Raw genomic sequence first — 22306 nt, forward strand, 5'->3', positions numbered from 1 at the left:
AAGGAATGGAAAGGAAGAAATAAAACTGTCCCCATTTGCATATGATATTATATAAATAAAAAATCCCGAGGAATCTACACACATACACACAAGGAAATATGTACAAATAAATGTAACAATACATATATGGGGTTTGTGTGCTTAAAATCACACAACGCTGATGAAAGAAATCAGAGATCTGAATAAATGGAGAGACATAATGTGTCGATTCATATCAAATTAATATACAGGTGTAACACAATTTCTACCAATATCTCAGCAAGATTTTTTGGAGATATACACAAACAAGATTATTTTAAAATTTATAAGAAAAGGAAAAGGAAGTAGAATAGCTAAAGCAATTAGGGCAAAACATAAATAGAGTGAGGCTGGGCGCAGTGGCTCACACCTATAATCCTAGCACTTTGGGAGGCTGAGACAGGCGGATCACCTGAGGTCAGGAGTTCGAGACCAGCCTGGCCAACATTATGAAACCCCATTTCTACTAAAGATACAAAAAATTAGCTGGGCGTGGTGGGACGCGTGTATAATCCCAGCTACTTGGGAGGCTGAGGCAGGAGAATCGCTTGAACCAGGGAGGCTGAGGTTGCAGTGAGCTGAGATCGCACCTTTGCACTGCAGTCTGGGCAACAGGGTGAGTCTCCATCTCAAAAAATAAAATAAACATATAAATAAACAAAGTGAGTGAAAGTTATCTACCTGATTTTGAGGCTTACAAAAATAACTATGGTAATCAAGACTGGCCAGGTGTGCTGTTTCACACCTGTAATTCCAGCACTTTGGGAGGCCCAAGTGCAAAGATCACTCGAGGCCAGGAGTTTGAGATCAGTCTGGAAGACATAGCCAGATACTGTCTCTTTTTCAAAAAAATTAAAAATTAATGGGCATGGTAGTCCTACCTACTTGAAAAGCTGAAGTGGGAGGGTCACTTGAGCCCAGGAGTCTGAAGCTACAGTGAGCTGTGATTACACCACTGCACGGCAGTGTGGGCGTGATCTGTCTCTAAAAGAAAACAAGGGCCAGGTGTGGTGGCTCAATCCCATAATCCTAGCAGTTTGGGAGGCCAGGTGGGTGGATCACTGGGGGTCAGGAGTTCCAGACCAGCCTGGCTAACATGGTGAAACTCTGTATCTACTAAAAATGCAAAAATTAACTTGGTGTGGTGGTGCACACCTATAGTCCCAGCTACTCGGGAGGCTGAAGCAGGGAGAACTGCTTGAACCTGGGAGGCAGAGGTTGCAGTGAGCCAAGATCATGCCACTACACTCCAGCCTGGGTGACAGAATGAGACTCTGTCTCAATAAAAAAAGAGAAAAAGAAAAGAAAAAAGACTGTGTGGTGTTGGTGGAGGGATAGACATATAGATCAATGAAACAGAACAGAGAATCCAGAAATAGATGTACACAAATATGCCCAACTGATTTCTGACAAAGATTCAAAAGATTAAAAAATGGAGGACATACAGTGTTATTAACAAACGGTGCTGGAGCAATTGGACATTAAGAGGCAAGCAAACAAACAAAAATGAACCTTGATATAACTCTTATACAAAAATTAACTCAGGCTATGGCTCACATGTGTGTTTCCATTGCTTTGGGAGGCTGAGCTGGGAGGATTGCTTGAGCCCAGAAAGTAGGGGCTGCAGTGAGCTATGATCTTGCCACTGCACTCCAGCCTTGACAACAGAGCAAAAAACAAACAAACAGGCTGGGCATAGAAGCTTCCGTCTGTAATCCCAGCTTTTTGGGAGGCCGAGGTGGGCAGATCACCTGAGGTCAGGAGTTCAAGACCAGTCTGGCCAACATGGTAAAACGCTATCTCTACTAAAAATGCAAAAATTAGCTAGGCGTGGTGGCAGGTGCCTGTAGTCCCCAGCTACTCGGGAGGCTGAGGCACGAGAATGCTTGAACCCGGGAGGCAGAGGTAGCAATGAAGAAGAAATTGATCGACTGGACTTTTGGCCTGTGATAGGCCCTATTAAGAGAATGAAAGGAAAAAAAAAAGCTCCAGAGTCGAAGAAAATATCCGCAACCCACATATCTGACAAATTACTGTTACTGGTGGAGGGTGTCCAGGTTCTTGGCATCTTGAACACAGAAGTGGACAAAACGCACAAACAAAGCAAGGAAAGAATGAAGCAACAAAAGCAGAGATTTATTGAAAACGATAGTATGCTCCACAGGGTGGGAGTGGGCCCGAGTACAGGGGCTCAAGGGCCCTGTTACAGAATTTTGGGTGGCTTAAATACCTTCCAGAGGTTTCCACTGGTTTCTTGGTGTATGTCCTATGTAAATGGAGAGGATGAGATAAAGTTACAAAGTCATTTACTCCTCGTATGTCCTTTGTAAATGGAGAGGATATTTCCTGTCACAGCTGAAGTGTGAATCGGCCTTGTGTTCCCTGCCTCCAGACCCTATTTTTCTGCCTCAGTACTACCATTTAGGATATATAAAGAACTCTCAAAATTTAACAATCCAATTAGAGCAGGTGTAAAAGACTTGAAGAGAATTTCACTGAAGAAAGCACATAAACACAGGAAAAAATGTTCAACATTATTAGCCATTAGGAAAATACAAATTAAAACCACAAGAAGCAGGGCATGGTGGCTCATGCCTGTAATCCCAACATTGTGGGAGGATAGCTTGAGCCCAAAAGTTTGAGACCAGCCTGGGCAACGTGGCAAAACTCCGTCTCTACAAAGATTACAAAAATTAGCAGGGCATGGCAGTGCATGCCTGTAGTCCCAGCAACTCAGGAGGATGAAGTGGGAGGTTCATTTGAGCTTCAGAGGTGAAGGCTGCAGTAAGCCTTGTGATCACGCCACTGCACTTCAGCATTCGAGACAGAATGAGACCCAGCCTGAAAACAAAGAAATAAAACCACAAGATACCACAACACATCTACCAGAATGACTAAAAAATACTGACAATGCCAAATGGTAGTCAGGATGTGAAGAAACTGGGATTACAGGGGTGAGCCACCGCGCCCGGCTGGAAATGCCCGGAAGTTATCCTGTATGGTCTAAAAGGGATGGAACCCACAGTTCTGAGGGAAATCCCTGCCCATTTCATCGGGATACAGAAAACTCATGAATAATCCATCCCTTGTTTACCATACAATCAAGAAGTAACTATAAGTATACTTGACTGAGTATACTTATAGTACGGGCTTGCTGCTCTGTCTATGGAGTAGCCATTCTTTTATTCCTTTAATTCTCTAATAAACTTGCTTTTGGTCGGAGGTGGTGGCTCACGCCTGTAACCCCACCACTTTGGGAGGCCAAGGCAGGCAGATTGCTTGAATTCAGGAATTCAAGACCAGCCTGGCCACCATGGAAAAACCCCATCTCTACAAAAATTACAAAAATTAACTGAGCATGGTGGCTGACGCCTGTGGTTCCAGTTACTAGGGGGGCTGAGGTGGGGAGTCACTTGAACCCGGGAGGCAGAGATTGCACCACTGCACTCCAGCCTGGGTGACAGAGTGAGACTCTAAAAAAAAAATCCAAAAAACCCTACTTTCCATTAAGAAATTTTGTTTCATCTACTGACTCCCTGATATCTACAACTTAACTAGTCTAGTGAACTTGGGGAAGTTACATTTTTTTTTTTAAGACAGAATCTTGCTCTGTTGCCCAGGCTGGAGTGCAGTGGCACGATCTTGACTTACTGCAACCTCCACCTCTTGGGTTCAAGCGATTCTACTGCCTCAGTCTCCCAAGTACCTGGAATTATAGGCACATGCCACCAAACCCCGCTAATTTTTATATTTTCAGTAGAGTTGGGGTTTCACCATTTTGGCCAGGGTGGTCTCAAACTCCTGGTCTCAAGAGATCCGCCCACCTTGGCCTCTCAGAGTGCTGGGATTACAGTCGTCAGCCACTGCTCCTGGCCTCTAGTTACTTCTTAAACTCTCTGAACCTTGTTTTTTTAAAATCCTCCAAATGAGGATAATAGTTCATAATTCCTAACTTTTGTCATGAAAATTAAAGAGTTAATATATATTATGTGGAGAAATGTAAATTCTAGTTCAAAAAATATAAGAAATAATGTAAATTCTGATTTACTTATCTGGTGAGAAATGCAAGGACATTTTTCTTTGGTTGTGGGTATTAAAAGGCTAAGGTATTTATATTCCACTGGATACATTTGGAAGAATGATTACCAGTTTTATTTCAAAATTTCAACATTGAGAACACACTAGGACTTACATCTTTTTCAACTCATGATGAAAAATTTTGTCAGCGAAATGTGTTGTTACGATTGTTTTATAAAAATCTTTTACGTCGATGAGCAAATATCTTAAAAGACCACTGCTGAGGAGAAATGTTATTTATCCAGAGACTTGCCTTAATTAGGAGACCCTACATAGCGCCCAGTAGAAATGTAATAAAGGCATTTCACTTATTCCCTTTCTCAGCCCTGCCGTGAACAAACTTGAATGAAAAAAATCAACCACGCTCCGAGTTCACGCCTAGACGCAGCCTGTAGTAGTCAGGTTCCACCACTAGGTGGCACACGCCAAAGGCTCCGGGGGGCGGGCCGCCCGAGCACGCCTCTCGGTAGCCCCGTGGTATCTCTCGGCTTCCGTTGAGCACCGAGCAAGATGGCAGCTTCCGAGACGGTTAGGCTACGGCTTCAATTTGATTACCCGCCTCCAGCTACCCCGCACTGTACGGCCTTCTGGCTTCTGGTCGACTTGAACAGATGCCGAGTCGTCACAGATCTCATTAGTCTCATCCGCCAGCGCTTCGGCTTCAGTTCTGGGGCCCTCCTAGGCCTCTACCTGGAGGGGGGGCTCCTGCCCCCCGCCGAGAGCGCGCGCCTGGTGAGAGACAACGACTGCCTCAGGTGCGCGGCGCAGGGAGCGGGACGGCCGGGTGGGCGGCGGGAGGGGGACGCGCCTGCGCACGCCCGGGCTTGAGGCCGCTAGACCTGGTTGTGGAGGGCGTGGGGAATGGGGAAGGGGACGAGGGTTAGAGGGGGTGGGGCTGTAAAAATGCACGTTCGCTAACCCGGGAGATAATGATTGGTGTAGTCAACTTTGGGGCTCAGGAATCGCATTTTATTATTTATTTATTCATTTGAGACAGAGTCCTGCTTTGTCGCCCAGGCTGGAGTACAGTGGCGTGATCTCGGTTTACTGCAACCGCCGCCTCCCGGGTTCAAGCAATTTTCCTGCCTCAGCCTCTCGAGTGGCTGGGACAACAGGCGTCCGCCACACCCAGCTAATTTTTGTATTTTTAGTAGAGATGGAGTTTCACCACAGTGGTCTAGGTGGTCTCGAGCTCTTGACCTCAGGTGATCCGCCAGCCTTGGCCTTTCCAAGTGCTGGGATTACAGGCGTGAGCCACCCCACCCTGCCCCTATTATTTTTATTTTTGAGACTGAGTCTCGTTCTGTTACCCAGGCTGAAGTGCAGTGGCGCGATCTCAGCTCACTACAACCTCCACCTCCCAGATTCAGTCGATCCTCCCACCTCAGCCTCCTGAGTAGCTGGGATTACAGGCGTTCACCACCATGCCCAGCTAATTTTGTTGTTGTTGTTGTTGTTGTTGTATTTTTAGTAGAGACAGGGTTCACCATGTTGGCCAGGCTGGTCTTGAACTCCTGACCTTAAGTGATCCTCCCGGCTTTCCAAAGTGCTGGAATTAACAGGCGTGAGCCTCTGCGCCTGGCCGGAATCTGCATTGTAACCAGCAACCTCCCCGGGATGCTTCTATGACAGGAGAATCAAACTTGGAAAAACCCTGATGCCTAAGGGCAGGGCCAGGGTTTCTTTCAGCCTTGATTTAGCACATCCACGCTTAGCTAGGCACTGTGGGACTCTGTTCCGTGTCCATGGTGCAAATGTGCGGGAGACCCGGCCTTATCCTTGGCGGCCTTCACGGTCAGGTGCAGGAGACCCAAGCTGATAAAGGGGAATCGTCGCGTTTTCTTCGTAACATGCTGTTGTCCAGCCTTAGTTCTCTTGTGCCCAGTGTCCCCTGAGACTTCTGGTGGCGTATCATTTTGTGTCTCACCCAGACATTTTGGGGTTTTCTCAAATAAGTGTCTTGAGTCCTTTTGGGCTGTAAATTGGGAACCACAAAATAATCTTAAATGTGCTTTTGGAAGTTAAAAAAATGATAATGAGGTGAGTATCCAGGAGCAATTGTAGTATGAATTGCTGAAATGTGGTTGAGTTGCCACAGTCAGATGATGGTATCACCAGTTTGGATTCATGTCTTGGACCAATTTATTCAGGCTTTTTTTTTTTTTTTTTTTTTTTTTAAAACAAAGAGACTGGGTTTCCCATGCCCAGGCTGGAGTGCAGTGGTGCGGTCATAGCTTGCTGTAGCCTCGACCTCCTGGGCACAGGCAATCCTCCCACCTCAGCCTCCCAAGTAGTTGGGACTTCAGGCCAGGCAACCACGCCTGGCTAGTTTTTGTATTTGTTGTAGAGACAGGGTTTTGCCATGTTACCCAGGCTGATCTCAAATCCCTGGGCTCCAGCTGTCCTCTCTTCTCAGCCTCCCAAAGCACTGGGATTACAGGCGTGAGCCACTGTGCCAGCCTTCCTTCCCCCCACCCCCTTTAAGCTTCAGCTACAGTGAATTAATTCCAGAGTTGTGAACCAGGCTATTTTCTCTTGCTGCCCTTTGTTGTTGAATATTCCTTACCCTCGAGCATATCAGATTCTGTAAGATTTCTTCAGAACATCAAGGAATTTAATTTGGAACAATAACTGCATCTTCAAATCAGGATGTTATGATTTATTGCATAATGTTCAACTGTTTCAAATGACAATTTGAAATAATCCGAATTTCAAAGAGTTTTTCCCCCCTTTTTATCGACTGTGAAATAGGTCTCTATTCTCTCTGCAATTGAAGGATTATTTAAATATTACAATTCTAAGGATTGTGTCCCATCCTATTAAGATTACTTTCTGAACTGTCCCTTGACTAATGAGTTAATAACTTGTGCTAGCTAACTAGAATTATACTTTAATGAATCATCTGGGCATTACATTCTTCATAATGAAGTTAACAATGACAAAAACCATGAAAATTGTTATAAGTAATAATTACAACACGATGACAGGCAAATCCTTCCTAAATACTTCAAATGCACAGCTGCATGTGGCAAAAAAAATACCTCTGTAGTGGCTTCCGTGGCAAATGGGCAGACTATAGAAAAAGATGAATCTGGAAAATTCATCTTTATTTTTGTTGTTTTATGCCCGCAATCATTGTTTTTTCCTAACAGATTCACTTTTCTTCAGAGCTACAGAAGAAAACATAGTCTCTGTTCTCAAAGTACCCAGTATCGTTGGACTGGGACCCCAATAATGAGTTTCATGCTTTTGTATATTACCTTCTGTGATACGGGCAATTAGACTGAATAGTTAGACCAAGTTATACTGGTAAGTGCAGAAGCTGGTTGAGAAAAGGGAGATCAGCATGGAACAAAATGGTCAGGGAATTGAGCAGTACCTTGAAGAATGGGTGGGAAATGTTGGATGATGAAAGCACAGCTGTAGAGACAAAAGCTGGCTGGACTTGGTAAAAAGATGAATCTGACCAGCCAAAGCATTCTTTGGGATCGTTGGCAGTACTTAGAAGTCTAACGAGGAAAAGTGGAACCAGGTTGTGGGAATCCTGAGAAACAGCCTTTGAGGCTTTAGATGTACCACACACTTGTATTCCACTGCTGTTTCCTCATAGCCCATTCTCTTAAACCCCAGGAATCTGGCTTCATCTGCCCCCACGTTTCTGACAGTGAGTTCCTAAAGGTGGCCTCTAACTCTCCTGGGAGGAGGAGGAGGTGCTTATATTGCCTTGGAGCCCCTTGCGTTAGTTTGCTGGGACTGCTGTTACAAAATACCACAGACTGGGTGGCTTAAAAAATGGAAATTTATTTCTTACTCTTTTGGAGACTAGAAGTCCAAGATCAGGGTGTTGGCAGATTTGGTTTTTTATTTTTGTTTTTATTTATTTATTTATTTATCTATCTTGAGATGGAATCTCACTCTGTTGCCCAGGCTGGAGTGCAGTGGCACAATCTTGGCTCACTGCAACCTCCGCCTCCTGGGTTCAAGTGATTCTCCTGCCTCAGCCTCCCAAGTAGCTGGGCTTACAGGCACCCGCCATCGTGCCAGGCTAATTTTTTTGTATTTTTAGTAGAGATGGGGTTTCACCGTGTTGGCCAGGCTGGTCTTGAACTTGTGACCTCAAGTGATTTGCCCTCCTCAGCTTCCCAAAGTGCTGGGATTACAGGGGTGAGCGACTGTGTCTGTCAGTTTTTAATTTTTTAAATTATTATTATTTTTTAATCGTGCAGCCCTCAGAATTACAGTAGATTCAGAGAGATTCCCTTATTTTTTGAGACAGGGTCTCACTCCATTGCCCAGGCTGGAGTGCAGTGGCACAACCTTGGCTCATACAGCCTGGAACTCCTGAGCTCAAGGGCTCCTCCTGCCTCAGCCTTCCGAGTAGCTGGGACTACCAGTACAGTTTTTTAATTTTAGTAGAGAGGGCTCACTAAGTTGCCCAGGCTGGTCTCAAACTCCTGGGCTCAACCAGTCCTCCTGCCTCAGCCTCCCAAAGTGTTGGGACTATAGACCTGAACCGCGCACCCGGCCTGAGAACTCCCTTTTGAAGAGTCAATTCTGTAAGGAAACAAATTGCATTCTGTCCTCTCTGACCCTTTTAACTCTGGCAGTTAATACTTAATTAAGGCTGGGCACCATGGCTCGTGCCTATAATCCAGCACTTTGGGAGGCTGAGGCAGGCAGATTGTCTGAGCTCAGGAGTTTGAGTCTAGCCTGGGCAACATGGTGAAACCCCATCTCTACAGAAAAATACAACAAAATTAACCAGGCATGGTGGCACATGCCTGTAGTCCCAGCTGCTTGGGGGGCTGAGGTGGGAGGATCTTTTAAGCCTGGGAAGTAAAGGCTTCAGTGAGCTGACATGGTGCCACTGCACTGCAGCCTGGGCAATAGAGTGAGACCTTATCTCAAAAAAACCAAAACAAAAACACATTGATTAAATATTAGAGATGGGCCAGGCATGTTGGCTTATGCCTGCGATACCAGCACTTTGGGAGACTGAGGTGGGAGGATCACTTGAGTCCAGGAGTTTGAGACCAGCCTGGGCAACATAGGGAGACCCTTGTTCTACCCACCCCGCCCCCCTCAAAAAAAACAAAACAAAAATAAAGCCGGGCTCAATGATGGATGCCTGTAGTCCTAGCTACTTGGGAGGCTGGGGTGGGAGGATCACTTGAGCCTTGGAAGTTGAGGCTGCAGTGAGCCATGATTGTGTCACTGCACTCCAGACTCGGCAGCAGTGCAAGACCCCATCTCAAACAAAACAAAATATTAGAGATGAGTTCTCATTTCACATTGCTGTAGTTAGTGGCTCCTTGCATAATCCAAGGTAAAAAGTTTCCTACTTCTCTTATAATAAACTTTTTCCCACACCTCGCTCTCCAGAAGTATCCTTGGTTAAGTTTGGGGTATGGGGCATATCTTGCCAGATTTCTATACATGTGCAACCATATGTACTTATACTTTTAAAATACAAATATCATAACATACTGTTCTGCACCTTGCTTTTTCACCTATCATGGGCTATCTCAGTATATAAAGTATGTAAGGTACATCATTCTTTTCTGTTTGCTACATAGTGCTTTTGTGAATATTCTTGTGTATTTTTGTGTACTGGGAAAATGATTCAGTTGGATTTATTCTTAGAAGAGACACTCATTGGTCTAAGAGAAGGTACATATAAAAACTGGTAAGTACAGTCAAATTAGCTTCCAGAAAAGTTGTACAGACTTGTACAACTTTTAAAAATTCACCAACTTACCCATCATAGGACTAACAACATTCATTGTGTTAATAAAAATTAGAGCTAACATTTGGATATCACTTGTTCTGAGTCAGGCATGCTGTCTCTATAATAATTCACTGAGTACTATAATTATTGTCATTATCCCCATTTTTATAGATGAGAAAGGCTGAGGTAATGATTTTTTAAAAAGTTACAGTGGCAGAAATAGCGTTTGAACCCAGGCATTCACTTTGGCCTAGGCAGGCAATGCGTAGGGGGTATCAGGTTTGACAGATGGGCATGTCAGTTTTTCTGCATAACAGAATCCTAGAAGCTAAATTGTGGATTTTAAGGGTGGATTTACGTTTTGATAATACCACCCAGTTTGCTGTGCAGAGAGTTAGAATGAAAAGTGGGGATGGCTGGGCACGGTGGCTCACGCCTGTATTGCTAACACTTTGGGAGGCCGAGGCGGGTGAATCAATTGAGGTCAGGAGTTCGAGACCAGCCTGATAAACGTGGCAAAACCCCATCTCTACTAAAAATACAAAAAGTTAGCAGGGTGTGGTGGCAGGCGCCTGTAATCCCAGCTACTTGGGAGGCTGAGGCAGGAGAATTGCTTGAATGCAAGGGGAGGAGGTTGCAGTGAGCCCATATTGTGCTGCTGTACTCCAGCCTGAGCGACAAAGTGAAATTCCATCTCGAAAAAAGAAAAGTGAGGATCTGTTTTTTTTTGTTTTTTTGAGACAGAGTCTTGCTCTGTCGCCCAGGCTGGAGTGCAGTGGTGCAATCTTGGCTCACTGCAAGCTCCGCCTCCCGGGTTCACGCCATTCTCCTGGCTCAGCCTCCCGTGTAGCTGGGACTACAGGTGCCCGCCACCGCACCCGGCTAATTTTTTGTATTTTTAGTATAGACGGGGTTTCACCGTGTTAGCCAGGATGGTCTCGATCTCCTGACCTCGTGATCCTCCCATCTCGGCCTCCCAAAGTGCTGGGATTACAGGTGTGAGCCACCGCGCCCGGCCACGTGAGGATCTGTTTTTAAAGTTTCTTGGAATCAACTCTCTTTCGTCACTAGTGACCTAGGTAATTCACTTCTACTTGTGAAAGGACAACTGCATGCACTTCTGTTTGTAAAAGGATAGCTCTATTCTTTGTGATCCAAGTAAAGAAATAGAGAATATTGCCAGGGAAGGTGCACCTGACAGGAATGGTAACTAAGCAGACCCAGGAGAACCATTTCTTTTTCCCTGGATGGTATTTTGCCTCTCAATCTTAATATTTTCTTTCTTTCTTTTTTTTTTTTCTTCCCAGATGAGAGCTCACTGTGTTGCCCAGGCTAGTTTTGAACTCCTGAGTTCAAGTGATCTTCCCTCTGCCTCCTGAGTAGCTGGGATTACAGGCATGTGCCATGACACCTGATTATAATCTTAATATTTTTAAAACTGAAGTCATTCTCTTGGGGAACAGTAGGAAGTGGGGCTGCAGCAATCACAGGTCATACCTTCAAGCCAAATAGCTGTAGAGGCATGGTCTTTTTTTTTTTTTTAAGATGAAGTCTTTCTCTGTCACCAGGCTGGAGTGCAGTGGCACTATCTTGGCTCGCTGCAACCTCGCCTCCCGGATTCAAGCGATTCTCCTGCCTCAGCCTCCCGAGTAGCTGGGACTACAGGCGCGTGCCACCACGCCCAGCTAATTTTTGTATTTTCAGTAGAGATGAGGTTTCACCATGTTGGCCAGGCCGGTCTCGATCTCTTGACCTCGTGATCTGCCCGCCTCAGCCTCCCAAAGTGCTGGGATTACAGGCGTGAGCCACTGCGCCTGACCAATTCATGGTCTTAAGAATGGGTGAGATGATGCTAAGAGCTGCTTTGGAAGGCGTGAGGATGTTGCCAGCTCCCAGGAAAGGAAGGGGTTCTCATCAACTGGATGTTACATGTGCTGTTTTCCAGGCCCTTAATAAACCACAGTGACTGAACAGAGTCTTGCAACCATTTTCAGATTTTGACAGAAAGTTTGGTCCTATTTGGTCATCTCAGAATTGAACCTTGGATCATTGCTACAAGTAAAAACAAATTTATCAGAAATGTCAAGAAAAAAATCTGATATTGTAGGCTTTCCATGGTAGTTCTTAGATTCGCAGGATGCCAAACTGACTTTTGCTAGATTAAGAATTATTTCCGGCCGGGCGCGGTGGCTCAAGCCTGTAATCCCAGCACTTTGGGAGGCCGAGACGGGCGGATCACGAGGTCGGGAGATCGAGACCATCCTGGCTAACACGGTGAAACCCCGTCTCTACTAAAAAAATACAAAAAACTAGCCGGGCGAGGTGGTGGGCGCCTGTAGTCCCAGCTACTCGGGAGGCTGAGGCGGGATGGCTGAGGCAGGAGAATGGCAACCCGGGAGGCGGAGCTTGCAGTGAGCTGAGATCCGGCCACTGCACTCCAGCCTGGGCGACAGAGCGAGACTCAGTCTCTCAAAAAAAAAAAAAAAAAAAAAAAAAAAGAATTATTTCCTTGCTATTAGATGCCAAGGTCCCCAGCTGGGAACAGAGGGGAATGTGTTTTTGTAATTTAAAATGCCTAGTCACTTAGCATTTTATTTCTCTCTTTATCCTACTGCTGATATCAGTAACTCTTATTTTATTTTATCTCGATTTGTGTATCTGTATAGTTACGTTTTCTGAGAAATAATTGAGGATTTTTTTCAACTACCACATTGAGGTAAATCCACAGGATTACTATGCCTTAAAAATTTAAAGAATGCTTGTAACATATACTCCTATCATTCACCAGTTGTTCTTTATTTTCAAATATGATTGTCTACGTCTTTCCCTGGTCACTAAAAAAACTTGATGAAATATATAGCTGGATGTAAATGCCTTGTAAGTATAATGTGTGTTTTCAGCAATGGTGCAATTACAGCTCACTGCAGCCTCGACCTCCTGGGCCCTAGTGATCCTCCCACCTCAGCCCCCTAGGTAGCTGGGACCACAGGCATGTGCCAACCATGCCTGCCTATTGTTTGTTTGTTTGTTTGCGACCTTGCTCTGTCGCCCAGGCTGGAGTGCAGTGGCACGATCTCGGCTCACTGTAAGCTCCACCTCCCGGGTTCACGCCGTTCTCCTGTCTCAGCCTCCTGAGTAGCTGGGACTACAGGTGCCCTCCACCATGCCCGGCTAATTTTTTTGTTTTTTTAGTAGAGACGGGGTTTCACTGTGTTAGCCAGGATGGTCTCGAGCTCCTGACCTCGTGATCCGCCCGCCTCAGCCTCCCAAAGTGCTGGGATTACAGGCGTAAGCCACCGCGCCCAGCCTAATGCTTGTATTTTGTAGAGGCAGGGTCTCCCTATGTGGCCCAGGCTGGTCTTAAACTCCTGGGCTCAAGCGACCCTCCCACCTTAGCCTCCCAAAGTTTTGGGATTTCAGGCATGAACCACCGTGCCTGGCCAACAGGCATTTTTGAGTACTTACTATTTGCTTAACATCGAGGACACTCTCAAGACTTCCATCATTATCAGACTGCACATTCTAGGATTAACTGTTGTCAGTTGATAGAGGAATGAAGTTGCTTTCCTATAGTGGCATTTTGGATGAAGTAGGGTTATTCAGAGAAACATAACCAGTAAGAAACACACACACACACACACACACACACACACAAATACTCACTCACTCACAGACATGGGATTTATTGTAAGGAATTGGCTTATAGGATTGTGGAGGCTGAGAAGTCCTAAGTTTAGTTGGTAAGCTATAGATCAAGGAGAGCCAGTGGTATATTTCTAGTTCAAGTTCGAGTTTGAAGGCAGGAGAAGACCAATGTCCCAGCTTGAAGAGTCAGGCAGAGAAGCAAATTCTCCCTTACTCAGTCTTTTTGTTCTATTCAGGCCTTCAGCAGGTTGGATGAGCCCCACCCACATTGGAGACAGCAATGTACTTTACTCAGTCTAGCAATTTAAATGTTAATCTCATCCAGAAACAACCTTGCACATACTCCCAGCATAATTTTTTTTTTCCCAATGAGGCAATATATTTGTAAATATGTATTACATCCTTATAAAAAGAATCTCAGGATTTTTCCTCCTGTGTGTTTTTGTCTTGCTTCTTCATGGTGTGTGATGCCAGCCAAGGTTGTCAGTACAGTGAAACCAAACTGGTGGGATGGGAGCAGATTATTCTGCCATTTTTCTAGTTCTTTGAGTTGCACATCAAATCTGGGGCTGATTACTCCATACTTGTTTAGCCTGCCTATGAGGTTCACAACAATTTTCCCAGCTCTGTGATCACCAGTGATTTCAGACTTGCCGGTGTAAACATGCTTCATCATTATAGTTGGAAACTGGATGATGGGGCTGGGCGCGATGGCTCATGCCTGTAATCTCAGCACTTTGGGAGGCCAAGGCAGGTGGATCACTTGGGCACTTGAGGCCAGGAGTTCAAGATCAGCCCAGCCAACATGGCAAAACTCCATCTGTACTAAAAATACAAAAATTAGCGAGACATAGTGGTGAGCACCTGTAATCCCAGCTATTTGGGAGGCTGAGGCATGAGAATCTCTTGAACCTGGGAGGGAGAGGTTGTAGTGAACTGAGAAATGCACCAGTGCACTTTGGCCTGGGTGACAGAGTTGGGACTCTGTCTCAAAAAAAAAAAAAAAAAAAATTAAAAAAACTAAAATAAAAAAAAGAAACTGGACAATTACTTTGGAGCTCAGGCTAATAAGAACCTGGCATTTACCTTGCTTTTCAGCTTTGTTGATGCTCTTAAGAGCATCAGCCAGGACATTCATGTGCACCACTGTGGTGGTGTGGAAAGAGCCAGCGTCGTTTTAACCAGATATCTGGACACCCAATAGCCCAGACAAATTGATACGTAAAATTAAGCTTCACGGAGTGTCATGGAATTGTATAGATGGCTGTCAATACCCCAGAGAACATAAATTGTTTAGTATTCACCTAAATTAAAACAAGAGTAAAATATTGTTAAAGAAAGCAGCCCACATTCTGAAACAAAATGGATAATCAGCATTATCACCTTTTAGGGTAGGTGACATGCATATCTTAGAAAGATTGTGAGTTTGAAGTTAGACAAACTGAAGTTTGAATTGCCTTTCTGCTACTTATCAGCTCTAGATTTGGGGCAAGTAACTTGTCTGAGCTGTAATTTTGCGATCTGTAAAATTAAAAATACCTACTTCGTGTTGATGTTTAGATTAGAGAAAAACGTATAAAAAATGTTTGGGATGCAGTAGCTATTCAATAAAACTAGTCATTTGAAAGTTGACTGTGAGTAATGCTGTATGGGCCATTTTGCCAGAGAGTCTTTTGTCTTTAATTGATATGACATTTTTTCATTGACTGATGGTAGTTACATTTTGTAGAGTCATCTCAGTATATAACTATGTCCTGGAGATGTGTTTACAAATTGCTCACTCTAGTTTTCTCTCTTGTTCTGTTGACAGAGTTAAATTAGAAGAGAGAGGAGTTGCTGAGAATTCTGTAGTCATCAGTAATGGTGACAGTAATTTATCTCTTAGAAAAGCAAAGAAGCGGGCATTTCAGTTAGAGGAGGATGAAGAAACTGAACCAGATTACAAATATTCAAAGAAGCACTGGAAGAGGCAAGAGAACAATAACAATAATGAGAAGGTCTTGGATCTGGAACCAAAAGCTGTCACAGATCAGACTGTCAGCAAAAAAAACAAGAGAAAAAATAAAGCAACCTGTGTCACAGTGGGTGATGATAATGAAGAGACCAAAAGAAAATCACCAAAGAAAAAGGAGAAATGTGAATATAAAAAAAAGACCAAGAATCCCAAGTCTCCTAAAGTACAGGCAGTAAAAGACTGGGCCAATCAGAGATGTAGTTCTCCAAAAGGTTCTGCTAGAAACAGCCTTGTTAAAGCCAAAAGGAAAGGTAGTGTAAGCGTTTGCTCAAAAGAGAGTCCTAGTTCCTCCTCAGAGTCTGAGTCTTGTGATGAATCTATCAGTGATGGGCCCAGCAAAGTCACTTTGGAAGCCAGAAATTCCTCGGAGAAATTACCAACTGAGTTATCAAAGGAAGAACCCTCTACCAAAAATACAACTGCAGACAAACTGGCTACAAAACCTGGCTTTAGCCTTACCCCCAGCAAGGGCAAGACCTCTGGAACAACATCTTCTAGTTCAGACTCTAGTTCAGAGTCAGATGACCAATGCTTGATGTCATCGAGCACCCCGGAGTGTGCTGCGGGTTTCTTAAAGACAGTAGGCCTTTTTGCAGGAAGAGGTTGTCCAGGCCCGGGGCCATCATCACAGAGTGCAGGTGCTGCTGGATGGAGGCGTTCTGGCTCAAACGGTGGCGGACAGGCTCCTGGTCCTTCTCCCAGTGTGTCTCTCCCAGCTAGTTTAGGAAGAGGATGGGGTAGAGGAGAGAACCTTTTTTCTTGGAAGGGAGCCAGGGGACGGGGCATGCGGGGGAGAGGTCGAGGACGAGGGCATCCTGTTTCCTGTGTTGTAAACAGAAGCACTGACAACCAGAGGCAACAGCAATTAAATGACGTGGTAACAAATTCATCTACTATTATCCAGGTAAGTATTATTTTTTGTAAGTTACCTCCTCCCTTTCCCCTTAGAATGTGTGTGGAGTTCATGTCATGGGTTCACATTTTCTCACCAGTAATGATGTCACATGACTAACACTGTTTTTCAGAATCCAGTAGAGACACAGAAGAAGGACTATAGTCTGTTACCACTGTTAGCAGCTGCCCCTCAAGTTGGAGAAAAGATTGCATTTAAGGTATATTTCAAAACAACGGTCACAGCAAAAAAGGTTCATTCCCCTTCCAAATAAACTTACTTAACAAATCAGGTTTAAAGTGTTTGTAAAAGCCCTTCCCACCGGAACCGCAGTGTTGTCATGGGTTCCTGGTAGGGCTCCCAGACTGGTGGGGGGGACACCCCAGCATGGCATGATGGAGGAGCTGTGGGAATGTGAGAGGATAAGAGGGCTTATGTATTTGTGGGTTTTTTTCTTCTTTTTTAGCTTTTGGAACTAACATCCAGTTACTCTCCTGATGTCTCTGACTACAAGGTAAGGATGTTTATTTAAAAGTAAGTTGTCAGTATATTAATAAAACTAAAGTCATATTTCATACTACTTGTATGGATAATACAGATTTGTTTTTTTACTAAATAAAAATGCCAGAAAGTAGAAAATGAAAACATTATTGAAATGTCAACTTTTTAATAGTATCACTGTGAAGTCTCCCAGTGTTATTTGCCTTATATTTGGGAAGAATAGAGTAGGAGAATGATCTTAATTTTTACTTTTTAAAAAAAAAATATTAATTTTTTATTTTTAAATAAAGATGGGACCTCTCTATGGTGCCCAGGTTGGTCTCAAACTCCTGGGCTCAAGCAATCCCCCCATCTTGGCTTCCCAAAGTGTTGGGATTACAGGTGTGAGCCACCATGCGCAGCCAGTTTAATTTTTTTAGTTACTGTTTTCTAATTAGTTTAGACACACCAACTTATTTGGGTATTCATTCCTTCATGATTCTAAACTTTGAAAGAAAATAATAAACGGTTCTCAGCAAGAAGATTTGATTATTTTCATCATGGGAATCTATTTTACATATTTGTGAATTACTTCTGGTTATTATGATCTAGTATGATTTTTTTTGCATTATCAGTTAACCACAGGTAATTCATAAATATTATCCATGGAATTTACTTACTTAATATCTGTATGAGTCTTTATATTGGCATGTGAGGTTTTTCATAGTTCAATAAAAGCTTAACTCAGTGGGATCACAGAATTACATATTTCTTTTTCACCCACCAAAATGTGTTGAAAATCTTGTTAAAGTGCATCCTTTCTTTTTTTGATGTACAATATGGAATGTAAGACTATTTTTTAAGGTAATAATTGGTAATGTTAATATAGTAACATAGATAAAACACAAGGGAATTTGATTTAATCTGGATTGATGCCTTGGAAGACTTTTAAAATCTTTATAAAAACCTTTCCTCAAGGCTGGGCGTGTTGGCTCACGCCTGTAATCCCAGCACTTTGGGAGGCTGGGCAGGCAGATCACAAGGTCAGGAGATCGAGACCATCCTGGCTAACACAGTGACACCCTGTCTGTACTAAAAATACACACACACAAAAAAAAGTTAGCGGGGCATGGTGGCGGGCGCCTGTAGTCCCAGCCACTCGGGAGGCTGAGAGCAGGAGAATGGCATGACCCCAGGAGGCAGAGCTTGCAGTGAGCCGAGATCACGCCACTGCACTCCAGCCTGGATGACAGAGCGCGACTCTGTCTTGAAAAAAAAAAAAAGGAAAAAAAAAACCTTTCCTCGAAAGCAGGCTGGAAGAATCAGTTAGTGAAGGGATCTGGTGGGTTAGTTCTAGGTCATTGGTGTTTTGTTTTTATCTTCTTAGGCACTTACTATCTCCTGTGGATGAGGTGATCATGTAATTTATCACCTAAATCAGGATACTTGTGAGTGAAGGGGAATGCTATTAATAGTTATGCTGGAAAGATGAACAGACCTGTCTTGAACAAACCAGGGTGTTTTGTCACCCTGCCATAGATAACTAATTTAATTGTGTGATATATGAGGAAATGGAAATGAATATTGTATTGATACGTCCCACAACCTCTGTGAATTGTAATTCTAGATGATACTGATTTTTAAAAATTGCATATTAACGGCCAGGTGCAGTGGCTTGCGCCTGTAATCCCAGCACTTTGGGAGGCCAAGGTAGGCGAATCACTTGAGGTCAGGAGTTCGAGACCAGACTGGCTAACATGGCAAGACCCCATCTCTACTAAAAATACAAAAATTAGCCTGGCGTGGTGGCATGCACCTGTAGCCCCAGCTACTCAGGAGACTGAGGCACAAGAATCACTTGAACCCAGTAGGTGGAGGTTGCAGTGAGCTGAGATCATTGCACTGTACTCCAGCCTGGGTGACAAAACGAGACTCTTAAAAAAAATTGCATATTAAATTGGTGTTAGTCATCATAGTTATTAACGTTGGAAGGTGATTTGCCTACTTTAGCTGACAAAATTTTTTGAAGATTTTTGAAATTGCTTTCACAATCATTTTAAGAATGAAAATTGGTCCTACTTTTTTGCTTTGACCTCAAACGCAGTTATCCAGCTTGATCATCTGCTTTTTTCATTAACCTTGTCTCCAAAAATTAAATTAGTTAAATTCTGTACTCAAAAATGTAGTCTCCCAAGCTCCTGATTCCCTGTTGAGTCTGGTTCTAAAAAACACTGTTGACTGTGCTCAGAAATTCTAGATAGAGCCGGGCGCGGTGGCTCAAGCCTGTAATCCCAGCACTTTGGGAGGCCGAGACGGGTGGATCACGAGGCCAGGAGATCGAGAGACGATCCCGGCTAACACGGTGAAACCCCGTCTCTACTAAAAAATACAAAAAAACTAGCCGGGTGAGGTGGCAGGCGACTGTAGTCCCAGCTACTCGGGAGGCTGAGGCAGGAGAACGGCGTAAACCCGGGAGGCGGAGCTTGCAGTGAGCTGAGATCCGGCCACTGCACTCCAGCCTGGGTGACAGAGCAAGACTCCGTCTCAAAAAAAAAAAAAAAAAAAAAAAAAAAATTCTAGATAGAGTCAGGAGGAACTGGTTGCTTGGCCTCTCAGTATATACCCCCAGAGGCTACCATGTGTCTCCCCATCGCCCACATGCATGGGCAGTGCATCCTCTTGATGCATTAGAAAATCAGCTCCCACACCTGAAGACCTGGGAGAGGGGGAATTGGGATCTTACCAGTGATAAAGTGCCTTCTAGTTTCTCCTGAGGGGTTGTGATCACTGTTTTAGAAGGGTTCTAAAAGCATCAGGAACCGAGGCAGCACCATTAGGATATATCTAGTCTCTCCTGATGAATGCTGTGATGGTCAGTGGTCACTTGAATATATCCACCTGGTGTGATTTTTCCTCCTTTTCCCGTATTCACTCACTTTTGGTTCCCTGGTGTAATCTTACTTTCATTGAGTTATTTAAGGTAGTGTCTGCCATTTATGATTTAAATTGTGTCTATTTTGCCTCTAAAGATGTTTCTGTATATTCACATAAAGGGTTTATTAGTCTACTTGTTTTTATTTTCTCTATATGTGGATTTATTTTTAAATTTTTCAACTGAGATAAAATTCACATAACATAAAATTCAACATTTTAACCATTTTAAAGTCTACAATTCAGTGGTTTTTAGTATATTCACAGCGTTTTACATGTTGATTTTGACTTGGACTTTTATTTTTGAAAGGAAGGAAGAATATTAAGCCACAATCCAGAGACCCAGCAAGTAGATATAGAAATTCTTTCATCCTTACCTGGTGAGTCTTTTAGAAAAGAATTTGAAAATTTAGGCTCTTTCTATCTACAGTGGTTTATGAATAGCTTTTATACGCAGGAGATGTTCTCTTCCTTGGCCTCTATATAACTGGCGCTCCCCACTTCTTTCAGCACACTGTAACCCTGGGGATTCATAAGAGATGTTGGATATATTCCAAAACTGTTGGGCTAGTTCTTATTACTGTAATTATATAATTTCATAAAAGTTTGTATGAACTGATGAAAATTGATTATAAAAATAATTATTCCTAGGAAGCCTAAGTTGAATGCTGACTCAATAAATGCTATGAAATTATGGATGGGTGGGTCAGCTATAAAAGATTGGGAGGAATTTTGTAAAAACTGAGGAAGATTCTGCACTTAGATTGTCTTGCAAATTTTTGCAATCTTGCATTATTTTAAAAAAGCCCAGGCTGGGCATGGTGGCTCATGCCTGTAATCCCTGCACTTTGGGAAGCCGAAAGTGATGGATCACTTGAGGTCAAGAGTTTGAGACCATCCTGGCCAACGTGGTGAAACCCTGTCTCTATTAAAAATACAAAAATTAGCCAGGCATCATGGCATGTGCCTGTAATCCCACCTACTGGAAAGGCTGAGGCAAGAGAATGGCTTGAATCCGGGAGGTGGAGGTTGCAGTGAGCTGAGATCGCACCACTGCACTCCAGCCTGGGTGACAGAGCAAGACTCAGTCTCAAAAAAATAAAAATAAAAAAAAACACCAAAACTGTAAATTGTGGAAATTGCAGACAATACAATGGTATGGTTTATAAAAGAAAGAGCTCTATTCAGTGAACTCATAAAACCTACTCAGCTCTATTTCAAAAGATTGTCAAATGAATATACTTTTGTATATTAAGTCAAAACAAAATGTCTAAACTGTGTGTATACATACACTTTCACATATCATTTTAAGTAGTTACTGGCTTTATCTCTGATTAACCCACGTGTTACTGGAACTGAATGCCTGGAATAAGAGTGCTTTTATAATATGTAGCTTAACTTGGAGTGTACTATAGGGGGTCCCTGGCCAGAGGACAGGGGAGATGCCTTTTCCTTTAGCAGATCCTAAAGCATTTAATTGTTTTCTCTGTGTGTGTGTGTGTGTGTGTGTGTGTGTGTGTGTGTTTTGTTTTGTTTTGTTTTTTTTGACAGAGTCTCACTCTGTCGCCCAGGGTGGAGTGCGGTGGTGCAATCTTTGTTCACTGCAGCCTCTGCCTCCCAGGTCCAAGCAATTCTCGTGCCTCAGCCTGCAGAGTAGTTGGGACTACAGGCACACACCACCATGTCCAGCTAATTTTCATATTTTTAGTAGAGATGGATTTTGACATTTTGGCCAGGCTGGTCTTGAATTCTTGGCCTCAAACAATCCACTCGCCTTGGCCTCCTAAAGTGCTGGGACTATAGATGTGAGCCACCATGCCCAGCCTGTTTTCTGTTTGTTTGTTTGTTTGTTTGTTTATTTTAGAGACGGAGTCTTGCTCTGTCACCCAGGCTGGAGTGCAGTGGCGCGATCTCGGCTCACTGCAAGCTTCACCTCCCAGATTCACACCATCCTCCTGCTTCAGCCTCCCGAGTAGCTGGGACTACAGGCGCCTGCTGCCACGCCTGGTTAATTTTTTGTAGTTTTAGTAGAGACAGGGTTTCACCGTGTTAGCCAGGATGGTCTCGATCTCCTGACCTCGTGATCCACCCACCTTGGCCTCCCAAAGTGCTGGGATTAGAGGCGTGAACCACCACACCCGCCTTCTGTTTATTTTTAAATAAGGGATTGAATAAAAGATTCAGTTGACAGAAATCAGTCAAAAGAGTTTTTCAACAAAGTTCCTTTATGATATTAAGTAAATGTTTATATATAACTTATACTAGTTTCCTAGCCTTCTTCTGATGAGGTTTCATTTATAGAAATCCCCTTTCTTAAGAATGGTGGACAGAAAAGTTTGTCCACTGTCAAATTCTGCACATACAGCCTGATCAGTGCTTACCAAGTGATTAATAGTGATAATGTCCACTTAAAGTTTTTCTTCTTTAGGGCATCAAGAAATGGCTTTGGAGGCCAAGGTGGGAGGATCACTTGAGCCCAGGAGTTCAAGACCAGCCTGGGCAGCATAGTGAGACTCTGTCT

At 43.6% G+C, this 22306-nt stretch overlaps 2 protein-coding genes across 2 annotated transcripts in view; one reads left to right on the forward strand and one right to left on the reverse strand.

Moving 5' to 3' along the window:
* COIL (coilin) overlaps window positions 1–22306 on the forward strand; it is a 252232-nt gene that overhangs the window by 223905 nt on the left and 6021 nt on the right. Inside the window, exons 2-6 of the mRNA XM_050764685.1 lie at window positions 4581–4850; window positions 15279–16386; window positions 16508–16594; window positions 16841–16888; window positions 20096–20165. Of these exons, the coding sequence (XP_050620642.1) occupies window positions 4606–4850; window positions 15279–16386; window positions 16508–16594; window positions 16841–16888; window positions 20096–20165 (1558 nt within the window). The 5' untranslated portion in view covers window positions 4581–4605. The remainder of the gene's footprint in view (window positions 1–4580; window positions 4851–15278; window positions 16387–16507; window positions 16595–16840; window positions 16889–20095; window positions 20166–22306) is intronic.
* On the reverse strand, window positions 13872–14627 carry LOC126939444 (40S ribosomal protein S15a-like). The gene is made up of 2 exons (XM_050764817.1): window positions 14490–14627; window positions 13872–14156 (listed from the first exon to the last, which is right to left on the reverse strand). The coding sequence occupies exons 1-2, from the start codon at window positions 14604–14606 to the stop codon at window positions 13872–13874; spliced, it is 402 nt and encodes a 133-aa protein (XP_050620774.1). The 5' UTR covers window positions 14607–14627.

This window comes from Macaca thibetana, chromosome 16 (assembly GCF_024542745.1).
Source record: "Macaca thibetana thibetana isolate TM-01 chromosome 16, ASM2454274v1, whole genome shotgun sequence".
In the NCBI taxonomy this organism is placed as follows: domain Eukaryota; kingdom Metazoa; phylum Chordata; class Mammalia; order Primates; family Cercopithecidae; genus Macaca; species Macaca thibetana.

Bases quoted from the DNA above. Each gene is read 5' to 3' on its own strand.
- LOC126939444 (XM_050764817.1), bottom strand. From the start codon at position 14,606: ATGAATGTCCTGGCTGATGCTCTTAAGAGCATCAACAAAGCTGAAAAG. The intron at 14,157-14,489 runs GTTTTTTTAATT...CCCATCATCCAG, and splicing joins AGTTTCTTTTTTTTATTTTA to TTTCCAACTATAATGATGAA.